Source organism: Puma concolor, chromosome E3 (assembly GCF_028749965.1).
Source record: "Puma concolor isolate L17-30 chromosome E3, mPumCon1.1.hap2, whole genome shotgun sequence".
NCBI lineage: Eukaryota > Metazoa > Chordata > Mammalia > Carnivora > Felidae > Puma > Puma concolor.
In genome coordinates, this window is record NC_141682.1 from 42269537 (window position 1) to 42292001 (window position 22465).

The following is a 22465-nucleotide window of genomic DNA, read 5'->3' on the forward strand; positions in this document are numbered from 1 at the left end:
AGACTGACCTCCATTCCTGATTGCGGTGATCCCTCGGTAGAAGTCCTCAAAACTGATCACGCCAAGCCCGCCGGGGTCCAAGTATTTCGTTAAGTCCTTCACCTGCAATTGTCAAGTGAGAGTATGTTACCCAAGCCGTACAAAATCAGAGGGAGAGTACACCAGGTGTCGGACCCCTTCACCACATTCAGAGGAGCAGCCTTCTTGCAAGGTGCGGTACTGAAAATAAGAGCCATTTATTCCTCTGATCCGAAGGCCACCCACAGCTCCAGCCAAACACAAGTGGCCTCCCAGCAGAAAGCTGCCAAAGGCACCTGGGACCATGAATCGTGGAAGTGAAGGCTATGCTCTCAAAGGTCAATAGTCATGCTTCTTGGGCACCTGGGGGGCTCAATCGGTTAAGCGTCTGACTCTTGACTCAGGTCATGATCTCACAGTTTGTGGGATCCAGCCCTGCATTGGGCTCTGCGCTGACAGCCTGCTTGGGATTCATTCATTCATATCCACCCACCTTCCCCCTGCCCCTCCCCCACTTGCGCTCACCTGCTCTCCCCCCACTCCAAATAAAAATAAACTTTGAAAAAGAAATTAGTCATGCTTCCTAATTGTGAAGATTGGAAGTGTCGAAGTTTTAGATATTCTAGCCAGTATCTAGATTATTACTACAGCACAGTCCCACCTATCCATTCTGACATGCCTTTCCAACTGTGCAGAGTCCTTAGTAAAAATAACTTAGGCAAGAAGATGCTGGATATCAAAAATCTTAAGTAAGATGATTCACACATGGATGTTAGAGAATGAAACTCTTCAGAAAAAAGATATATTTATACTTTCAAGTATAAACTGTGTTTCATCAAAATTTAAAACTTCTGCGCTTCAAAAGACACCATTAGTAAAACTAAAAGACCAGACCTAGACTAGAAGATATTTGCAAATCATATATCTGGATAAAGGACTTGTATCCAGAATGTATAAAGAAAACTTACAATTCAACAATACCACAATTTTTTTTTTTTTAATGGGCAAAACATTTAAACAAACATTCTACCAAACAAGATAGACAAATGGCTGGGGCGCCTGGGTGGCTCAGTCAGTTAAGCATCCAACTTGCAGCTCGGGTCGTGATCTCACAAGCAGGTGGGGTGGGTTTGAGCCCGCATCGGGCTTTGTGCTGACAGCTCAGAGCCTGCAGCCTGCTTCGGATTCTGTGTCTCCATCTCTCTCTGCCCCTCCCCTGTTTATGCTCTGTTTTTCTCTCAAAAATAAACATTAAAAAATAAAATAAAAATAAATAAATAAGATAGACAAATGGCTGATAAGCACATGAAAAGATGCTCAAGATTGTGAGTCCTCAGGGAAATGCAGATTAAAACCGAGACATCACTCACCAGAATGACTGTATCCAAAAAAACCAACGACAACAGGTGCTGGGGAGGGTGTGGGGACCTGGAACCTCACACAATGCCAGGAGGAAGGTAAGACGGTCTGGTCAGTGGGGAACACCATTTAGCAGCTGAAAAGTCAAACACAACTACACCACACAACACAGCAACTCCGCTCTCAGGGATGTCCCACCACACATACAAAGGTGTGCATGCACATGTTCGCAGCAAGCAGCATCACTCCCGCCAGGTAAGAGGAGAAGGAACCCACTGTCCATCACGTTACGGGAGGAATGGGTAAACAAGGGTCTAGCCATATCATGGGCCACTATCTGGCCCTAAAAAGAAATGAAATAGTGACACATACAACATGGATGGAATCTCAAAACCATTCCGCCAAATTAAAAACCAGACACAAAAGACCACAAATTATATTCTTTCATTTATAGAATGCTTTCGGAAAAGACGACTCTACTGACATAAAAAGCACATCAGCGGTTGCCTGGAACCGTGTGGGGTGGCGGAGACGGGCTGCAGGCAGCATGAGGGACCTTTTGGGGTGTGGAAACACTGAAGTAGGTTGTGGGAGCTGCACGATCCTATACGCTTACTAAAATTCACTCAATCATATACTTACAATGGGTGAATTTTATGGCATGTAAACTATACATCGACAGGGGCACCTATGCGGCTCAGTCGGCTGAGCGTCCGACTTCGGCTCAGGTCATGATCTCACAGTTCGTGGGTTCGAGCCCCGCAACAGGCTTTGTGCTGACCTCTTGCTCAGAGCCTGGAGGCTGCTTCGGATTCTGTGTCTCCTTCGCTCTCTGCCCCTCCCCCGCTCATGTTTTGTCTCACTCTGTTTAAAAAATAAATGAATGTAAAAAAATTTCAAAAATATTACACATTGACAAAGCTTTTAAAAATAAATGGATAAAGGGGCGCCTGGGTGGCGCAGTCGGTTAAGCGGCCGACTTCAGCCAGGTCACGATCTCGCGGTCCGTGAGTTCGAGCCCCGCGTCGGGCTCTGGGCTGATGGCTCAGAGCCTGGAGCCTGTTTCCAATTCTGTGTCTCCCTCTCTCTCTGCCCCTCCCCCGTTCATGCTCTGTCTCTCTCTATCCCAAAAATAAATAAACGTTGGAAAAAAAAAATGGATAAAAAGATAAAAAGGATTCAAGAGAAAGTGACAAATATTGAAGACAAAGACAATTTACTATATTGTGAGAAGTGAGATGATTCATTTTCAGAAATACCAAATAAAAGCTGTGCTGTTTAGTTAACAATAGGTTTACAACCTACTGGAAATATGTATGAACCCCCCCCCCCCAAGCCCCCGACAGTGAAGTCCCAAACCCTTACACACCTGACTTCCTGGTTCTTCGTCCCCTCTCCATTTCGCGGGCTTTGCAATGAGCATGTGCCACCAAACTGATGTCTCTGCGTCACCTCAAGGAATGTACACTTGTTCCATTCAGACTACTTTTTGGCCTTCCGTGGGCACAGGCGACATCCGGGTAAGGCCATAACCTCTGTAGCACTCAGCCAATAAGGAACCAGGGGAGGGACTTATGTGCTAGGAGATAAGTTGTCTGCTATAACCACTGAGTGTCCCTGTCTGTCAGACACCTGCTCTTGCAAGAACGTCAACTAAAGCCTCACTTCACTGTGCTCCGAGTCTCCTTGTCCCCCTTTAATTGGGGTGGAGGGCTTATTTCTCACAATATGAATAAAAGAAGCCCCAGAAAAGAAAAATCAAAGGGACAGAATATTAAAACTATATTTAAGAAAACTTCTTTAAAATAAAAAAGTAATTTTAACTACATATTGAAAGAGTACATTGGGTATTGAGTATCCAATCTCACTCACTCTGGTGAGTTTCTTGGACTTTAAAGGACAGAAAATCCTCTAAAAAGCTATGTAAAATTCAAGTGACTATAAAAGAAAATTTGATTATCATTAAACTTTTCAGCAGCAATACCCAGTAATAAGGAATATGACAATTCTCTCATTTCAAGCGTGGTTCAGAACAGGCACCCTCACGTGACTGACAAAGAAGCAAAAGATGTCAGAGTGAAAGTATTAAGCAAACACCTCATAATAATGAATTTGAATCTGAACTACCACTGTGAAGTATCACTCACGATGTACGAAAACAAAGTGAAGACTTTCCAATTCTGTCCAATTAAAAGTAAGCTGCCCTAGAATCCAGACTGTTATATTCAAACCCCACTTCCCATTCAAAGGAACCAGGACCCACAGAGACGTGTCAGGAAGTGTGCAAGCGGAGCCTAGAACCCAGTCATACCTGAGAGCAAAGAAGCTATCAGAGACTCACTGGGTCACATCCAGTAACTCAGAGGCCAGCCTGAAGACGCTTTCACAGCCCAAAACGAGACAACACGGGCATGGGTGAGCGTGCTGGCTCAGTGGAATGAAACACAAACATACCTCAAACTGTGCAGGCATAATTATGGTAAAACAAAACAAACAAACAAACAAAACCAACTGGTCATCAATGAAGGACACAAGTGAACCAGGTTATTACTGTGAAAACAAATAAATAAAGGGAAAGAATCAAGTAGTTACAGAGCATCCAGCTAGTAAATGGGGGAAGGAAAGAGACCAAACGTCACGCCTGCAATCCTCAGTGAAGTAATGCACAGTCAATGACCCTCAGTGCTTCCTGAGGCCACAGAAAGACAGATGGCCAGACACCACACGCCTCCTGACCGAACCCTGCAGCACCACCTAAATGAAGCCTGAACCCAACTACCAATTTGCAGGAAAACACAATGATCAAAGCAACACGTTTCAACAACATTGCACGGATGCAACTGACAAATCCAGTCCGTGAGGCCCCAACAGACACAGATGAGTGACCTTCTGCTTCCAAAGCATAAAGGACAGACAGGAAGCCCTCACTAAGGGACTCAGAACACACAGCACTCTGTGACCTGGAGGGGCTTTCTGGATCTTGATTCAAATAAATTGCTTTTTAAAATCATGTTTAGAGGTGCCTGGGTGGCTAGTCAGTTAAGTGTCTGAGTCCTGACTTCGACTCGGGTCATGATCTCACAGTTTGTGGGTTCCAGCTCCACATCGGGCTTTGGGCCGACAGTGTGGAGCCTGCTCAGATTCTTTATCCCCCTCCCCCACCCCTAACCCCGCTCACATGCACCACTCTCTCTCTCAAAAATAAACAGTCAAACAATTTATACAAAGGTGGAAAACCAGGGCTAAGACTTAGGCAGGCACGAACCACGGCTGAGGGCAAACCCACTAATCCACGACATCCACAAACGTCCCCAGGGCCTCCTCGGCACGGGGCAGGCTGGAGGCCACCATGTTCAGCCCCCTCACCACTATTCAGGTAACATAAAGTCAGAGTGGAATAGGCCTGGCTCAAGCTGACTGATCCTGAGGGTGTGGGGCCCTCAAGCCACACACTGAGTCCTGCCTTCTCCCTCTGCTACCTGGAGAAGGCGAGGGCCACCGACCCTCCAGGGCAGGGCCTTTGGGCCACTGAGATACAGGTCTTGGAAGTCCATGCATCCACTGACTTCTTCAAACAGCTGAATGGGAATTATTTATAAAAGGCCTCCTTCCTTATCACACAAAAAACTTCATTCCTAAAGCACATGATGTCTAGTGAGAATCTTGCTGGATACATGAACGGGGATCTAACCTGGAATCCATACTGACAAATCTGTCCTTAAGATTCCTAAAAATTTGGGGGCACCTGGCTGGCTCAGTCAGTAGAGCATGTGACTCTTGATCTCAGAGTCGTGAGTTCAAGAGTTCAAGCCTCACATTGGACATGGAGCTTACTTTAAAAAAAAAAAAGATTCCAAGAATTTCAACAACAAAGCAACTAACGAATTGAACACAAAGTACCAAGCTGCTCATTCTGAAACATTAACCCAATGCCTTTTAAACAAATCATTAACAAGGAGTAGAATTTTTGACATGTTACCATGTCAGTATGAGCAAAGAGGAATCAAAGTATACATTTTTTTTCAATGTTTATTTATTTTTGAGACAGAAGGAGACAAAGCGCCAGTGGGGGAGGGGCAGAGAGAGAGGGAAACACAGAATCCGAAACAGGCTCCAGGCTCTCAACTGTCAGAACAGAGCCCGATGCGGGGCTTGAACCCACGAACTGTGAGATCATGACCTGAGCCAAAGACAGACACTTAACCGACTGAGCCACCCAGGTGCCCCAAAGTATACATTTTTGAAGCCCACTTTAACTATGCTTTCTTTATAGTTTGGAGAATAAATCAATTTCCATGTGGCTGATGATTTGGGGATGATTCTAATTCTCTAAGCCCAAAGTACTCCATTCAGAAGCTTTCAGAAAAAATAAGGTGACTGTGAAAAATAAGAACATGCCCTTTCTTGCACAATCCAGCAGGGCCAAAAAACAAGCCAAGGGACATGCACTTGAGTGGTCAAAGCCAGCCCGTACCCTCTGCAGGATATGGATTCAGTAAGTTACAGAAACACCAGGGGAGAGAAAACCACCCTGCAAGCAGCTTCAGACAGATACCGCTGGTCCCTCCCTACAGGGTTCCTCTGAGAAACTAACAAATCATACTATTTCTACTACAGATGCGGACACACAACGTGGGAGGAGAAGCCAGAGCAACTTTGCTGACCACAGTCAGCACCAGCTGAAGAGGCAGCTCTCCCAGCAATCACGCTGAAAGCACTGCACGAGGACAGGACAGACGACCCTCATTTCTGCACCTTCTTGTTACTACCATACCTAGCTGGTAATATTCTCAATCAACAAAGCTCTTCTTATGGAAAGTCACCTCCAACTCACACTTCTAGAACACTCCAGACGAAAGGAGTGCAGAGTAACATACCTCTAGAGCCCACAGTCTGAAAACAGAAAACGAGTTCCAATACATTTAAGATGATTCAAACCAACATCGTTAGTCATTAGGGAAAGGCAAATTAAAACTTCAGTGACGTGCATATCTATTTGATGGGCTAAAGTTAAAAAGACTGGCCAAACCACGCACCCCAAGGGTTTGGGAGGATGCAGAGGAATTGGAACTCTCAGGCACTGTTGTGAATGTAAAATTACACAACCACTTTGGAGAACCATTTGGGAATCCCTTTCATACATGAATGATCAGAGAAGCTTTAGTTGCAATGGTCAAAAGAATGGTAACAACCTAAATGTCCATCAACATACAATGCATGAACAAACTGTGGTTTTTGGCGGGGGGGGGGGGGGGGGGGGGGGGGGAAGCCATGAAAATAAGTACAAGGTTCCTGGGGCTCCCTCTAGCTATTCATAAACTTCAGGTCAGCTGTGTGAGTGGGCAGGAGGGGCTAGGGAGGGAAGCAACTCCCAAAAGCCTGATTACACATCATTTCTGAACCTCACCCACCTTCTGGCATCTGCACTTCTTCCAATAAAGCACATATACTCTGGGTTTTCCCTGCTGCTTTGAAGAAGCCCTTCTTGCTGTCCTGAGATGCACCAGCCGGGGCACCCCCACCGGCGCCCACCTGCAGGGGACAGCCAGTGCCCCAGGCACCCAGAGCTCTCTGCCACAGACAGCCCCACTGGCCTCTGCACCCGGAGGTGTGAGTCACAGCAAGCACCAACACTCAAGACGCCATTTCCAACTTTCCTTACTTAGGGATGAGCAAAAATTAAGTCATTTTGATAAAATGAGAAATACCAAATGTCATATAATTTTCAAAGTTTATAAATAGGCATCAGGAAAGATGTTTATGTTTTGCTTCTTTACTGACATCTGTGGAAATAAGCCTGGCATATTTTAAGTAGACAGAGCTAGGATTCTCAGTAGACATTTAAGGTTGTGGTTCTTCTGGGGGAAATGGAGACAAACAGGTGAGGAGGGAAAAACGCTGCATGAGGCTGCAACCATGTGTGTAGGGTGCTCTGTTTTTGTTTTTTTTTTTAATTTTTTTTCAACGTTTACTTATTTTTGGGACAGAGAGAGACAGAGCATGAACGGGGGAGGGGCAGAGAGAGAGGGAGACACAGAATCGGAAACCGGCTCCAGGCTCTGAGCCATCAGCCCAGAGGCCGACGCGGGGCTCGAACTCACGGACCGCGAGATCGTGACCTGGCTGAAGTCGGATGCTTAACCGACTGCGCCACCCAGGCGCCCCTAGGGTGCTCTGTTAAAAAAGAAACCCCAAAACAGCGAGATGGTAGCATCTATTTACCTTTGGGTGGTGCTGACAAAAGAACTGATAACACCAAGGAATTATTTTATTTTTTATTTTTATTTTTTAGGTAAACTCTACCCGCAACGTGGGGCTTCAATTCACACTGTAACATCAGGAGTCACATGCTCTACCAACCAAACCCAGCCAGACCTCCCAAAGAATTATTTTAATTATTTAGATGTGATACTTGTATGTGATTTTTTAAAAAAAGAATCCTGGGGCGCCTGGGTGGCGCAGTCGGTTAAGCGTCCGACTTCAGCCAGGTCACGATCTCGCGGTCCGTGAGTTCGAGCCCCGCGTCGGGCTCTGGGCTGATGGCTCAGAGCCTGGAGCCTGTTTCCGATTCTGTGTCTCCCTCTCTCTCTGCCCCTCCCCCGTTCACGCTCTGTCTCTCTCTGTCCCAAAAATAAATAAAAACGTTGAAAAAAAATTTTTAAAAAACAATCCTTATTTTTTTGGAGGTACCCTAACCCTAACCCTAACCTAAATAATCATATTTAGTATGATATTAGTATCATGATAAAGTATTTAGTATGATATTAGATATTAGTATTTAGTATTTAGTATGATATGAGGTCTAGGATTTCCTTGAAAACACTGATGGCGGGGGGACAAGACTTTCGGGAACTGACAGTTTTGCAGAGCAATGGGCACACACAAGTTTATTACACGATTGTCTTTATTTTTGTATATGTTGAAAATTTCCGTAACAGTAAGATTTTTTTTTAAGTGCAGAATTACATACCTTAATAAAGCAAAAAAGGAGGAGGGAGAGGCACAAAAAAGCAAAAACTGGGTGTGGAAGTTCAAATTTGCCAAGCATTTGCCATTTTCTATTAGATTATTAAAATGATGGAAATTTTCACGTCAGGTAAGTTCTTTCCTGCAGAACAAGTTTGAATTGAGAGGACATTTTAACTGACTTAAATTGTTCAAAAAAAAAGCCCCAGCTATATAAATCTAAACCTTTTGATTATCATAATCCCAGATCTATTGTTACTTTGCAGTCTCCACTCCCCTCCTGCAACTTATTAATAATCAGCTTTTTGGCAGAGTAAAAACTTCATCCAAGGAAGGAAACAACTTCTGATGTGGGATAAGAAGAATCCTTTATTAAATTCAGGCAGGCAGCAGGAAAGAGCCGTGGACGGGACATTCCCACTTGCCACTTTTCCAGGAATCCCTCCCATTCTAAAGAGCCCACCAGAGGCCATCACCCAACCTTCAGGTTCACTCCCAACCGTGGGCTCCTGAGGACCCCGGCATTCCTCGCCAGAAGTCTCTCTCCACACCTAAGGGAGCCGACAGGATAGGTACAGGTCCTAGGAGTCACATCTCTTAAGCATTAAACGAAAGAAAAGAAAAGAATAGTAGTGAATTTTCCATGTCTGGGAGAGGCAGTAGGAGTATAATCCAAACTTTTCAGCACTACGTTGGTTTCCTTACTGAACAGTATTTCTTACAGGAATCTTACTGATCACACAGTAATTATGTCAGATACAATGACCCTTAGAAAATCTAAGTACCAGAGATGGGTTAAGAATTCATACGATCTCACGGTTTGGGAGTTCAAGTCCTACAGTGGGCTTCATGCTGAGCTACTTAAGATTCTCTCTCCCTCTCCCTCTGCCCCTCCCTCCGACTCTCAAAATAACTTGGAAAAAAAAAAAAAGAATTCACGTGATGCAGTAACACAGACCCCTCAGGGGGTACCTGGGTGGCTCAGTAAGTTGAGCACACGACTTCGGCTCAGGTCATGATCTCTCAGTTCGTGGGTTCAAGCCCCACATTGGGCTCTGTGCCAACAGCTCAGGGACTGGAGCCTGCTTTGGATTCTGTCTCCCTCTCTGTCTGCCCCTCCCCTGCTCACACTCTGTCTCTCTCTGAAAAATAAATAAAAATTTAAAGACAGACCCATTCTCAAGGCTTATTGCTCTAAACAACTGAGGAAGAAACTACAAATTCTATTTAGTAGGAAACATGGTGCTTTCTGCTACATTTGGATAAGAGTGAATATGCATCTCCTGTCTATCCACAATTTCATGTGCCTCTGCTGACTGACTCATCAAGGCAGGCAGTCAGGGGTGAAATACCAAAAGCCCTCCAAGTCCCAGTTTGACAAGGAATGTAATATTAAAAATTTTATAAGGAATTCTTTCTAAATCCTGTGAAACCTAATTCCACCTTTCTAAATTTTATGTATTTATTTTTCTGACTTCAATAAATTGTTAACTATCTTCAGATTTTTAATAAATGTATATATCTTTTTAAAAAATAAAGACAGACCCATGAGAAGAGTTGTGGACAGATGCACAGAGCAGGCACAAGCAGACAGTGCCCATACACAGTAACACTGTTCCCTGTTCCCCTCCAGCACAGAAAACAACTTCTACTGATAGATTCAGGTATGCCACACACAGCCAAATCACTAGTAAAAATTCTTTCTGTAACATCCCCCTGAAAATAAGTTTCAAATCCCACAAGCACCAGGAATCAATGAGTCATTTATTCTAGCTTAAACTCCGAAGAAGCTAAAACTCTTGATATCGGTAATCATGAAGAGTACAGATATGCACTTGAGTAGGGGGATTTTGCTGGTTGGTTCATTTTACTGGAGATAACTGAAGGAATCTCAGAAGTGTAAAGATGCTTGATAAATCATTACAGTGACACACTTAATACAATAAAAGCTGAAAAAGCTGTGTGCTCAACCAGAGTGGGCACTGGTTTGAGTTCTTAGACCAGAAAAATAAATAAATAAATAAGAAGAAATGTCACAACTTTGTTCACAGAGCCTTTGAAAGCGAGGCATAAATAACAGATGATTCCAGCTTCCTTCTCTTCCTCCTTGTCTAGAGAACCAACAAAATGAGAGAGAGCTTCCCATATGTTACACTCCCTAAGCCTACAGGACAGTGTCACATCAGGGCTCTGAGATCTTGGATGCAGAGCACCACAGAGGACTTTTTAACCCTAGTAGGTCTGCTTTGCACCAACTATTATATCAAGTAACTTTTTCAGGGATCATGCTTGACAATTTATACTTGAAGACCCTGTTCACAGATTTCTCCAGGTGAGAAGGAACACTTACTTTTTAAAAAAATCGGCCAGGTGTGTGAACATAAGATAAAGACGTGCTGTCGCCCTAATACCTAAATCACTTTGGAATTACTGTGTCCGGCTGGGGAAAAATGAAGTCATTTCAGTAAATCGAATGTCTAATTTGGGGCAACTTAAAAGGCAACGTAGGTTTACTTCTAAACTTAAATTTGAAATTAAGACAGTTTGAATACGATAAATTTTCCAACACTGAATGTGCTCATTTGGAGCTCAGTTTTTCTTTTTCTTTATTTTTTAAAAGATTTTATTGGGGCGCCTGGGTGGCGCAGTCGGTTAAGCGTCCGACTTCAGCCAGGTCACGATCTCGCGGTCTGTGAGTTCGAGCCCCGCGTCAGGCTCTGGGCTGATGGCTCGGAGCCCGGAGCCTGTTTCCGATTCTGTGTCTCCCTCTCTCTCTGCCCCTCCCCCGTTCATGCTCTGTCTCTCTCTGTCCCAAAAATAAATAAACGTTGAAAAAAAAAAAAAAAAAGATTTTATTTATTTATTTTTTTAAGATTTTACTGTTAAGTAATCTCCACACCCAGCCAGGAGCCCTGGAGCCCAGTTTTTCTGCTTGAAGTAAAAGAACACCTTCCTAGATCTGTGATGATGGGCATATTAATCATCCCTAGTTTCATGGGGGAAGGCTTAGAAAATTCTACAATAAAGGCATCATGTTGGTCTTACATGTTAAAGGTCATTCTATATGTCCCCCAAGAGGCGTGTATCACATTCAGGAATCCCTGTCTTTCAGAAGTAGGTGCCAAAAGGTCACCAGCCGTGCCCCTCATCAACAGGAGCTTGCCTGCACCCAGCTGTAGCCATGACTGGCTCACTCCTCCTGACATGCTTTGGGTCAGGGGCGTGGGCTGTCTCAAGCACCCAGAAGCTGCCTTCTCCTTACATCTGTCATCACTGGGATTTTGGCAGATCGCAACTCTCCTAACAAGTTCATCATCCACTCTGAAGCTTTCCCTGGTGTGGGAGGGGAGGCGAGGCAGGGAGGCCGGCAGGAGGCCCAGGTCTGGGGCAGACTCCCAATGCTCAGGGGCGCGCCAGTTCTGACTCTGTGTTATTTCTGTTAATAGCTTTATGGAGACACAGTTAACATACCATACAATTCACACATTTACAGAGCACAGCTCAGTGTTTTCTAGTATATTCACAGAGTTATCTCCGTGTTATTTTAAAGACAATAAAATCTCAAAATGTACATGAGAATACTCCAAAAACAGTCAAGTGCATACATTCAAGTTTTATGCAAACATATTGAGGAAATAACACAGACTTCATAAAAATAACTAAAGAACACATACATGTGACTTGTACATAACCACATTAATCAGAGGAAAGAGCAAGGCATATCTGCATTTCAGGTCTGTCGTCAGAAGTGTCAGGGGGACCAGAGAAATGGAAGGAAGTAGCTCTTGCTAGGACTCTCCTGGCCCTGAGGCCCCCTCCAAGGGGCTGGGAAAAGGTCCCCTCCATGGCTCTTCTCTGGAAAGCTACCCAAGTTCAGATCACAGAACACTGCTCCAGCCTCCAACCGACCCCCTCACCTCGCTGCACTCAACAGAGAACCCAGACATCCCTCAACTCATGGCCCAACAGAGACCCGAGAAAAAGTTCAGTTATCAAATACCGGCACACGGTGCAAAATGTTACAGCACAGTAAGGCCTGGAACACGCTCGCCCACCCCCACCCTGCTCCCTGAAGCCCTTCTTTCTATCTGCTGTCTAACTTTGGGTAGTTTGGGAGGGATCATTGCCTCCATATCTAATTAATATGCTTCTGGTGCTATTTCTTGGCTTTTCAAAATTTACATGCTGTGTTTTGGCCTCCTATGGAAAAATATGAGAATTCAGTGTCCCCGCTTCCAAGCTTGCCTAGGTCTTCTGCCGTGTTTACATCATTGACTACATAAATGTTTTTTGCTGTTGATCATTTAAACTACACGGCCACCTTTCTTGTACACTTTTTCCATACTTAAGAATTCTCTTGCTTTTTGTTGCCTTTACTTTCTGCATCCCTATTGCTCTAACCCCCCACAGGACTGCACACCCCTTCAAACCCTCCCCACCATGACCTAACCCCTAGGTGTTTCCCACGATGCCCCCAGGAGCCTCCTGTGCATCCTTCTGTCTCGGTGCCCCCTCCTCTCAGAGAAACGGCTGTAGCTCCTGAGACGGGGTGTACAGCATGCACCTGGGACCCTTCTTGCCTGCAACACCTTGCACTCTTCCCTCCACAAGACAGGTGCCCATGCACAGAGCTGCAGGTGGGAAATCCAGCTCCCTGGTGCCGGAGGGGTCAGTGCCCCGCTTCCACTCACTCCTGCAGGTGCCACAGTGCCTGCCACCATCCAGTCCTAATGCCCTGTGTGAGGTCTGTTTTAATCTCTGGAAGCTGTGGGGAACCTCTGTATCGGCACGAATTGCCTGTTTGCTGGGGGTACTTCCTCACTGTTCTCACCACAGGAAAAGCCCTTTCGAACAGAGACACAGTCCTCGGGCTCTGTAAGCCTTCCTGAGGGAGCCTCCGATAGCATCTCTGGCCTGCTCCCTGGCACATCTGTCAGGTGCTATGCCTCGTTAATCATGTACTTTCCTTATCTTTTCTCTCTTATTCTCTATCTTTTAGAGGACTTTCCAGGGTGGGGGCTTGGCTGGCTCAGTTCAAAGAACATCTGACTCTTGATTTCAGGATCATGTGTTCGAGCCCCACAATGGGTGCAAAGATTACTTAAACAAAAAGCTGAAGAAAAAAAGTAACTTTCTGGAATATATTCTTTTTTTTTAATGTTTATTTTTGAGAAAGGGAGGGGGGAGTGAGGGGGGGAGAGAGAGAGAGAGAGAGAGGGAGGGAGGGAGAGAGCGAGCACGAGAGCATGAGTGGGGGAGGGGCAGAGAGAGAAGGAGATACAGAATCCAAAGCAGGCTCCAGGCTCTAAGCTGTCAGCACAGAGCCAGATGCGGGGCTCGAGTTCACTAACCGCAAGATCATGACCAGAGTCGAAGACAGATGGTTAACCGACTGAGGCACCCTGGCGCCCCTCTGGATTTATTCTTGACTTGACCTTCTAACCTTTCAACTGGATGCTTTTATTTCATTTTTAATTTCTGAGGATATGTTTTAGTTCTCTTAATGCGATGTCTTCTTTAACCGGATATAAATCAAGTTTTATTTTCCAAGTTTTCTTCTGCTCTCTGCACTTTCTTCCCTTCAAGTGCCTTCTACTCTTCCTTCTTTTTTGTTTTTGGTTATGATCTCTCCCTTTCTCGTTGGAGTCTTTCGTCAATTATCTGAGGTCCTTGATAGTGTAAAAGTTAGTAAGTAGCCACTTTATAGTTAAAAGTGACCACTTAAAGGTTGATTAAAAGCTTAATGTGGTCTGCATGGTGGGCAGGCCTTCCAGCAGGTACTCCTGGTGGCAACCTGGCTCCTGTGTTGTTGGCTGCTCCGGGACTGGACACTTTGGAGGCAGGACCCTGGGAGGGCGTGTCAACATGATGGGAGAGCTGTGCGTGGCCAATGTGGTGAGCCAATCTCTCTGCGCACACATTAATTGTGGCAGAGAGTGGGCTGCAAAGCAGTGAGCTGTCGTGGTGTGTGAGAGGGCCAGGCGCAGGTGGCTGGACATGAGGGGAGCCACTAGGACTTAAGGCTGTTGCCTGCCTGCAACCAGCAAGAAAACAGGGATCTCAGCCCCACAACCGCAAGGGGAACTGAATTCTGCCAACCGCCTAATGAGTGTGGAGGAAACTCTGAGCTCCAGGTAGAAAAAGGCCAGGAGAGACCCTGGACAGAAGAGATGTGGGAGTGTCCCTGGCAGAGGGCACAGCCAGTGCAAAGGGCCTGAGTAAAGAGGTGTGCCTGTGGTACATAGGGACTCTCCAGGAGGCCGGGTGGCTGGAGCAGAACAGGTGAGGGGGTTGGCAGTAGGAAGTGAAAGCCCTAAGCACAGGCATTACATGATTAGGCTTAAGAGTGTTTGGTTGCCTGTTGAGAACCGGCTGGAGGGTGGGCTGGTGGCAGTGACAGCATGAGGAGTGCTCCCCCACACACAGAGACATGGTGGTTCACGTCAGGGAGTTAGCAGAGGAGACCTGAGACATGGTGGGATTCTGGATGTGTTCTGATGTGTGGCCAACAGGGTTTCCTGATGGACCAGATGTGAAAGAGGGATGGCCTGCATCCCCAGAGGGTGGGACTGCTGTTAACGGAGATGGTGGCACTCAAACCTTCGGCCACTGTGTTTGAGAGGCCTATCTGATATCCGAGTGTGAGCCTGGAGTTCAGGAGCAGGCCGGACTAGAGGCATGAAGTCGGGGGCTTGAGGGCACACAGGACACCTTTAAAGTGAGTCCGGAGTGAGTGCAGAGGAAGGGGTGGGAGGCCGTGGGCCTGGGCCCTTGGTCCCTGGTGAGGATGGAGCACCCAGGCCAGTGAGAGGACGAACCGAGTGCCAGGCGGAGGAACAATGGGCCGCGCAGGCCCCGTGCGTGAGGGCGAGAAGCACAGGCGGGCTATAACAGCAAGGGTGTCGTCATGAGGCAGAGCCTGTGCGGACAGCCCTGTGGCCTTCCACGCACCTAATTTAGAACCAGGGTGGTTCTGTCGACAGCCTCACTTTCTGAACGTTTTTAATGCCTACTGCTACTTTATTTTCAGAAAGGCTATGACAGTATTCTTTTAGACGTGTGTTTTTGGGTTTTTTTTATTGTGGTAAGTGCACGTAATCGAAGTTTCCCGCCTTAAGCGTTTCTAGGAGCACAGTTCAGTGGCAGGAGGCACATCCCCGCTGTTTGGGACCACGACCACCGCCCATCCGCACAGCTCTCCCACGGCCCCAAACGGAAGCTCTGTGCCCACCCCTCCCCGCCTCTGGGGACCACCGTCTCCTTCTGTCCCCAGGGGCACCCGCACTGTCTTCCCGTGACAGGCGTTATGTCACTGACCACAGCATCCTCGAGGTCCATCCGCGTCCGAGCGCGTGTCGGAATCTCCTCCCCTTTAAGGTACAGGACTAGTCTGCTGCGTGGACAGACCACGTTCTACCCATCCGCCGATGGGCCCATGAGCTCCTCCCGCCTTTTGGCTGCTGTGAATAGTGCTGCAGTGAGCGTGGGTGTGGAAATATTTAAACTGTACAAGCAGTGTAATTACAACACAGTGGTATTAAGCTACCTGGGTAAATACTATCACACGACTTCTCCAAGTCGTCTCCTTTACATCCTCTTTACATCTTCTACGTGTAAAACGGTAGTGGTCTCTGCCCACTTCCAATCCTCCCTCCACAGCTATTTGAAGTGCTCTGAATTGAGACCTCTCTGCTGAGACTGGCTGTTTCCCTTTCTTGGAAAACCGCTTCCTACTGCTCCTGTAACAAATTACCACAAGCTCTGTAACTTAAAACAACAGAAACTTCTTCTCCTACAGTTCTGAAGTCTGAAATGAGGACAGAACTGACCTCAGTGGCAGTGCTGAGGTGGCAGTGCTGAGGTGGCAGTGCTGACTCCTTCTGGGCGCTCCAGGGGCAGCCCGTTCCCCCATTCCCGGGTCCCCCAGCTGCCAGCCTTCCATCGCTGGTGGCGGGAAACTCCAGACTCAGCTTCAGTCACCACATCACCACCTCCTCTTCTGCACTCAAATCCCCCTCTGCCTCCCTCTCAGAAGGGCCCTTGCAATCACACGTAGGGGCCATCAAGAAAACCCCATCTCAAGACCTTTAATTTATATATTTTTTAAGTTTATTTATTTTGAGAGAGAACATCCCAAGCAGGCTCTGCACTGCCAGCACAGAGCCCAAGGTGGGGTTCAAACTCACAAACTGTGAGATCATGACCTGAGCCGAAACCAAGAGTCAGATACTTAACCGACTGAGCTGCCCAGGTGCCCTAAGACCCTTAAATACAACAGCCAAGTCCCTTTTGTCATATAAGGTTGCATTCACGGGTTCTAGGAAGTGGAACCTGCAACTTTTGGGGGGGCCATTATTAGCCTATCACACCCACCTTACTTTTTTTTAAAATAACCGTTTTATTGAGCTACGACTTCCATCCTGTTTTTTTTTTTTTAATGTTTATTTATTTTTGAGACAGAAAGACAGAGCATGAACAGGAGAGGGTCAGAGAAAGAGGGAGACACAGAATCTGAAACAGGCTCCAGGATCTGAGCTGTCAGCACAGAGCCCGACGCAGGGCTTGAACTCACGGACTGCAAGACCATGACCTGAGCCAAAGTCGGACGCTTAACCGACTGAGTCACCCAGGCGCCCATCCTACTGTTTTAAATCAAATAACTCTATTTAGAACAAACTCAACATATCTAATATTGGCTTTAAACCTTTAATGTCACCCCTTTCTGCGGGCCGCTGATGTGCTCAAATTGTTCACATTAATCAGTGGTTTTGAGCACAATTCTCAAAAACTTCTACAGTAAGATACATGTAGGATTTTAGTTCAGGCTTTGATGAACGTCAGTCATGTTAACTTTAACTTGATGTCATCAATGTGTACCTTTTCTTCGGGCTAAACTTCAGGTGGAGAATTTTATTTTTCTAAACATGTTTCTGAGAATATAATGGAATAAGTGGAAAAATGATTCATTCTATAAAATAACCTTTAGAAACATATCTGTTGTGTTACTAAATCCTGTTGCATTTTATAGATACAGTGCATCTAAAACAATGAGAAAATACCTGGGGTTTCAGTCACTTTGCTCACTGCTACACCCCGCAGGCGAGAGTCGCCTCTGGCCCACAACAGGTGCTCAATGAACATTCACTCAGGGAAAAGAGGGATCCATCACCACAACGAGAAGCTGGAAGCAACAGCAGGAAGCTGGTCAAGAGACTCATCGGTTTATCACTACGGCGGGACTGACTGTGGCCATAAGAACATCTGCTTCTCCTGGAATGGGCGGCTGTCCAGAGTCAACTTTCATGTTTCCCTTTTATGGGGACAGACCCCCACCTCCCCATTGGGGAACCCAAAGCCCTCCTGGGCCCCACGCTCTGCCTCAAGGGAAGGCCTGTCTCTCCTCTGGAAGAAAAGGGACCCCAGAGCTGCCCGGCAGGACAGCCTGCCTAAGATGCCAATCACAAAAGCGCAGACTCATAATGGTACCTCCCCGCCCAGAGATGAGGCGGTGCTGAATGCCTGCAGTAGGGCCCAGCACAGTTGTCACGACTATAATCAGGACATGGCACAAACACTCGCTCTGTGTCCTGGGAAGGTACACACAACCACAGAAAAGAACTGGGAAGACACACACACATCTCAGGGCTCTCTAGCAGGCAGGGGAACACGCCTGGGAACATGGCAGAGCCTCTCAAGGGAGTGTGCCTATTTTACTAGGTAAGAACAGACACAGCTATGTAGGTATGTGAGACAGATAAGACTCACTACCGTACAGTACCTAACGACCCACAGCCCCAACTCAGACCCCCGTGAGTGTGCCGGGCGTTTACAACCCGACATGTTGGATGAAATGGGTGAGGCCACATTCTGCTCTGCATCTCCCTCGGGTCTTCGGGCAGAGCGTTTCTCCCTGCAGGAGACCCAGTACGGGGGGGACCCACAGTGCAGCCACCTGACTGGGGATGACGCCCCTCAGATCTCATTCTCAACACCGGACCAGATGAGAGCGATTCCTGTATAGCTTGGGGGTGGTTTGTGTTTTAGTTTTTTTGAGATTCGGTTTAAACCTAGAAGTGACAGTTCCTAGATTGGAACAGTGTCTAGGATCCAAAGTTGAGAGGACTGAAACATTCCAGAAATTCTAAAATGCTCAGCATGAAATCTTGGAGCCTCAGACCACCGCCAAATAAAGCGAACTGTAGAACCGACCTCAAGTCTAAGGGATAGTTTGGGTAATTATCAAGAGATCATTCAACAGTGGAGAAAACGTTTAAGTCCATACAAAAAGAACATTCTTTGAGTTCTCATTGTGTTCAACATCATGGTATTTTTCTCAGCCTTCATCTTCTGCACACGGCTCTTTAAAAGCAGATTGTTAAACCAAAACAAAGTCACTATTTATTGCTTATTTAATGATATAGATCAATGGCCTATTTCTGAAACTTATAAAATAACACAATAGAAAAGAACTCTACGGGAACTTGTGACATTTTTTAGATTTTTCTCCCTCAGATTTTAGAGCGTGCCTGAGCTGATCCCCCAATCACAGGTGAAGGAATGGAGGCTGAAGGCCAGCCAGCTGCACAGGATGACACAGAAATACTTGTTCATTAACACTTTAGAGGAACATCAAATACCGTCACAAGAAACATGCAAATTGAAGCAGTCAGTGGTCATCGTTTCTCCTGTATCACACTGGCAGTACATTCCTAGAGGGCAATTTGGTCACAAAAAATAAATCCTTAAAATCTATATTGTTCCCCCAGCAATTCCATTTTTAAGACTTTAACCTAAGGAAATAATAAAGATTGTGCTGGAAGATTCAGCTACACGAAAGCCTATAATGTTGAAAAGTGAAAATATACCAAAGACAGAGAATTAATCAAATTCCAGCACATTCGTTCATATGACGGAAAACTACCCACTAAAATCATGTTGTGGAAGTAGATATATGTTCACGAGATGCTAACAATATACTGATTTGGAGGAGGTTAAAACTATAATTATGACTCTGGTTTTGCCCATCAGTCATATAAATAATAATTTAAGAGTCTAGAAGTTTAAAGATTCACAGTGCTAAGTTTTTGTTTTCTCATTTATCTGCACGTTTTTATTTAAATGAACATTATTTGCCTTTTTTTTTTTTTTTTTTTTCTTTTCAAGTTTCTTGTTACTGCTTTAAAGGCAGTAACAACCGGGGCACCTGGGTGGCTCAGTCGGTCAAGCATCCGACTTTGGCTCAAGTAGCAATCTCACAGTTTGTGGGTTCAAGCCCTGCATCAGGGTCTGTGCTGACAGCTCAGAGCCTGGAGCCTGCTTCTGATTCTGTGTCTCCCTCTCTCTCTGCCCCTCCCCTGCTCGTGCTCTGTCTCTCTCTCTCAAAAATAAACATTAAAAAAAAATTTTAAGGCAATATGAACCAATGAGAACAGGTTCTTGATTCACCATCACAAATGCTAAGATTCCTCCTGCTAGAAAGTTCTTTGGTAAAGGAGAAAGCCAAATGCTCTCTAGGTGCTGATTAAGCCTCACTAACTGGTACGTCTGGTGAAATGCATAAAGCAGGTTCCTTGAAGGGGGTTCTTAAAAATGAAATCACTAAGAAGAAAGTGTTTGGGACTTTGTGGCCTTTCCTCAGCAGCCAGAGTGAACCACACTGAGAAGGAAGAACTCTCACAAAAGGGCTTTTTGTTTCCCACAGCAAAAAAATCCAGCCTTGTTTCTCTAGGGTTCTAGTAAAGTAAACCAGCACACCCCATGCTGGAATGACAGGGCACTGTGTAAACAAGTAGGGGGAGGGCAGCAAGGAGTCGGGGGGGGGGGGGGTGGGCAGACACTTGCACAGGTCACACTCTGAACCACACCCAACAAGAGAGACCGTCCACCTGTCCCGTTCTCCAGAGGGCCACCCAGTGAAGCAGTCTCTGGCCCACAGGGGGTCACTCACAGGCACTGCCCTTGACACCCAAGCACAGATGCAAAACACCTTCTGATCACACCTCTGTGCCTTCTAGCAGCTCAGCAAAAAAAAAAAAAAAAAAAAAGGCAGCTCAGCTCTGCTTCTGATCCAGAAGCAGAAGTCCATGAAAGCATCCAAACGCCTCCAGTGTGACCAGGCTGAGTGGAAGGGATAGCAACTCCTGAGCACAGCCCAGGACAGCCTTCTGGAGAATTATCAAAGGCTCCAGAATGAAAGGGGAAAAAATTTCTTTAATTCACAGCCTGTGCACCACACCAATCCTGTCCCCCTAGTTTCTCCCCCTTCACACCGACTGGGCCCGAGCCGGACAGGGGACAGGGCCCCACAGGGCACCCTCCACAGAGATAGCTCTCACCAACTATCTTTCCGGCCTCCTCAGAGCTGTTCATCAATCAAGCCTCCAGGTCTGAGGTTACAGTCCTCACCCACAACACAGTGTTCAATAAGACCCACACAAGAGAGGCACCCACACCCGCTCCAAGTTCAAGTGCTCCCGCCTGCTCCGGGAGGCCGGCTTTTCCGTCACTGCTGCGTATTTCTCAGCCTCGCAGAGGGGAGGTTCCGCCGCACTCCTCCTGCTCCTGCCCCCAGAGAGTAGGACTGAAACTGTGGCACAGCTGGGCCCCTTAGTCTGTAGCTCCTTGGTCAATTCTGTGTGTGGCCACAACTCCAGAGGGGACACTGCAGCACTGCCTGGGGACGCGCTAGGGCTGCAGACTCTCCAGCCCCAGCCAGGCCTTGCTGACAAGGGATGGGGATGCAGAGGGAGGGGGGCAGGCCCAGTCCCAGATGACTCTGGGGGATGAGACAGGGGACAAGGCTAAAAAGGAGCCAAAGATCCTTTTCACATTTGTAACTTCCATTTGTTTACATTTGTAACTTCCATCACCATCCCCAAAGCCCCCCCAAGACACAGACTGGAGAGAGTACTGACCCACTTCAAACAGCAGCGTCACACAGGGGGCAGACTGTGAACTGGAACCCAGGTTCTCCGTTCTCTAAGCACACAAGTCAGAACTACACGCCTGATCACCAATCACTCAAAGAACGTGTCACTACATGGTAGGAAGAGGAATGGTGCCTGCGTGGGGGGAGCCCGGGGTGCGCCTGCTCAACAGCAAGACGACAGCAGGACGACAGCGCGGCTCAGGGCAGAGCACTCCAGCCTGGCTGCTGCGCCAGTCCTGGCTCACGTTAGGGTTCATGTACACGAAACCAACTCGCGGCAGAAACCAAGCAGTGTCAGCTATGAGGGAGTATTTCATTACTATTTCAGGTATTCTGTCACTTGCCTACATGCGGGCCTGTAAATTAACGAGCAGCACTTTACGGGGGGCTGGGGGGACACGCAGAGAGAGAGATTCATCCCAAGTGAGAACACTCCCACTGCCAACAGAAACTGGGGAAGATTTCATGTCCTGTGGTGTACATTTCTGGAACCTTTGTTTTTTTTAATAATGGACAAATGAGTATGACGTTAGCTATGAGGAATATCAACCCAAGTTGTCCCCATCCATTTTTTTTTTAATGTTTTTATTTATTTATTTATTTTAATGTTTATTTATTTTTGAGACAGAGAGACAGAGCATGAACGGGGGAGGGTCAGAGAGAGAGGGAGACACAGCACTGAGCCTGACACGGGGCTTGAACTCACAAACCCACAAGATCATGGCCTGAGCTGAAGTCAGACACTTAACTGACTGAGTCACCCAGGCGCCCCTGTCTTCCTCCATTCTAAAGGAGGCTGGATGAGGAAGAAGGTGGGTGGGTGTGGATAGAGTGCCTGTTCTCACCTTTTTATGCCCTGCCTCACCTCACAGTCCCCAGCTGTGCCATCAAGGACACAAGGGAGCCTCCCTCCCCATCAACAGACTTCTCCTGATGTGGTTGGTCTCAGGCTCTGACATGTCCAGAGGCAGCACACCACCTTTTCAGAAGGCAGTCTTTCTTGACATAAAAGATAAAAAAAAGTCTCAGGGTACTTGGTGGCTCAGTCGGTTAAGTGTCCGACTTCGGCTCAGGTCACGATCTCAAGTTCATGAGTTTCAGCCGCACGGTGGGCTCTCTACTGTCAGAGCAGAGCCCGCTTTGGATCTTCTGTTCCCTTCTCTCTCTACCCCTCCCCTGCTTGCGTTGGCTCAC

The 22465-nt window shown here is 46.7% G+C and overlaps 1 protein-coding gene across 3 annotated transcripts in view; it reads right to left on the reverse strand.

Moving 5' to 3' along the window:
- RAB11FIP3 (RAB11 family interacting protein 3) overlaps positions 1 to 22465 on the reverse strand; it is an 83244-nt gene that overhangs the window by 39805 nt on the left and 20974 nt on the right. For all 3 annotated transcript variants that reach the window (XM_086691743.1, XM_086691746.1, XM_086691744.1), the window contains exon 2: positions 9 to 102. In XM_086691743.1, the coding sequence (XP_086547869.1) occupies positions 9 to 102 (94 nt within the window). The remainder of the gene's footprint in view (positions 1 to 8; positions 103 to 22465) is intronic.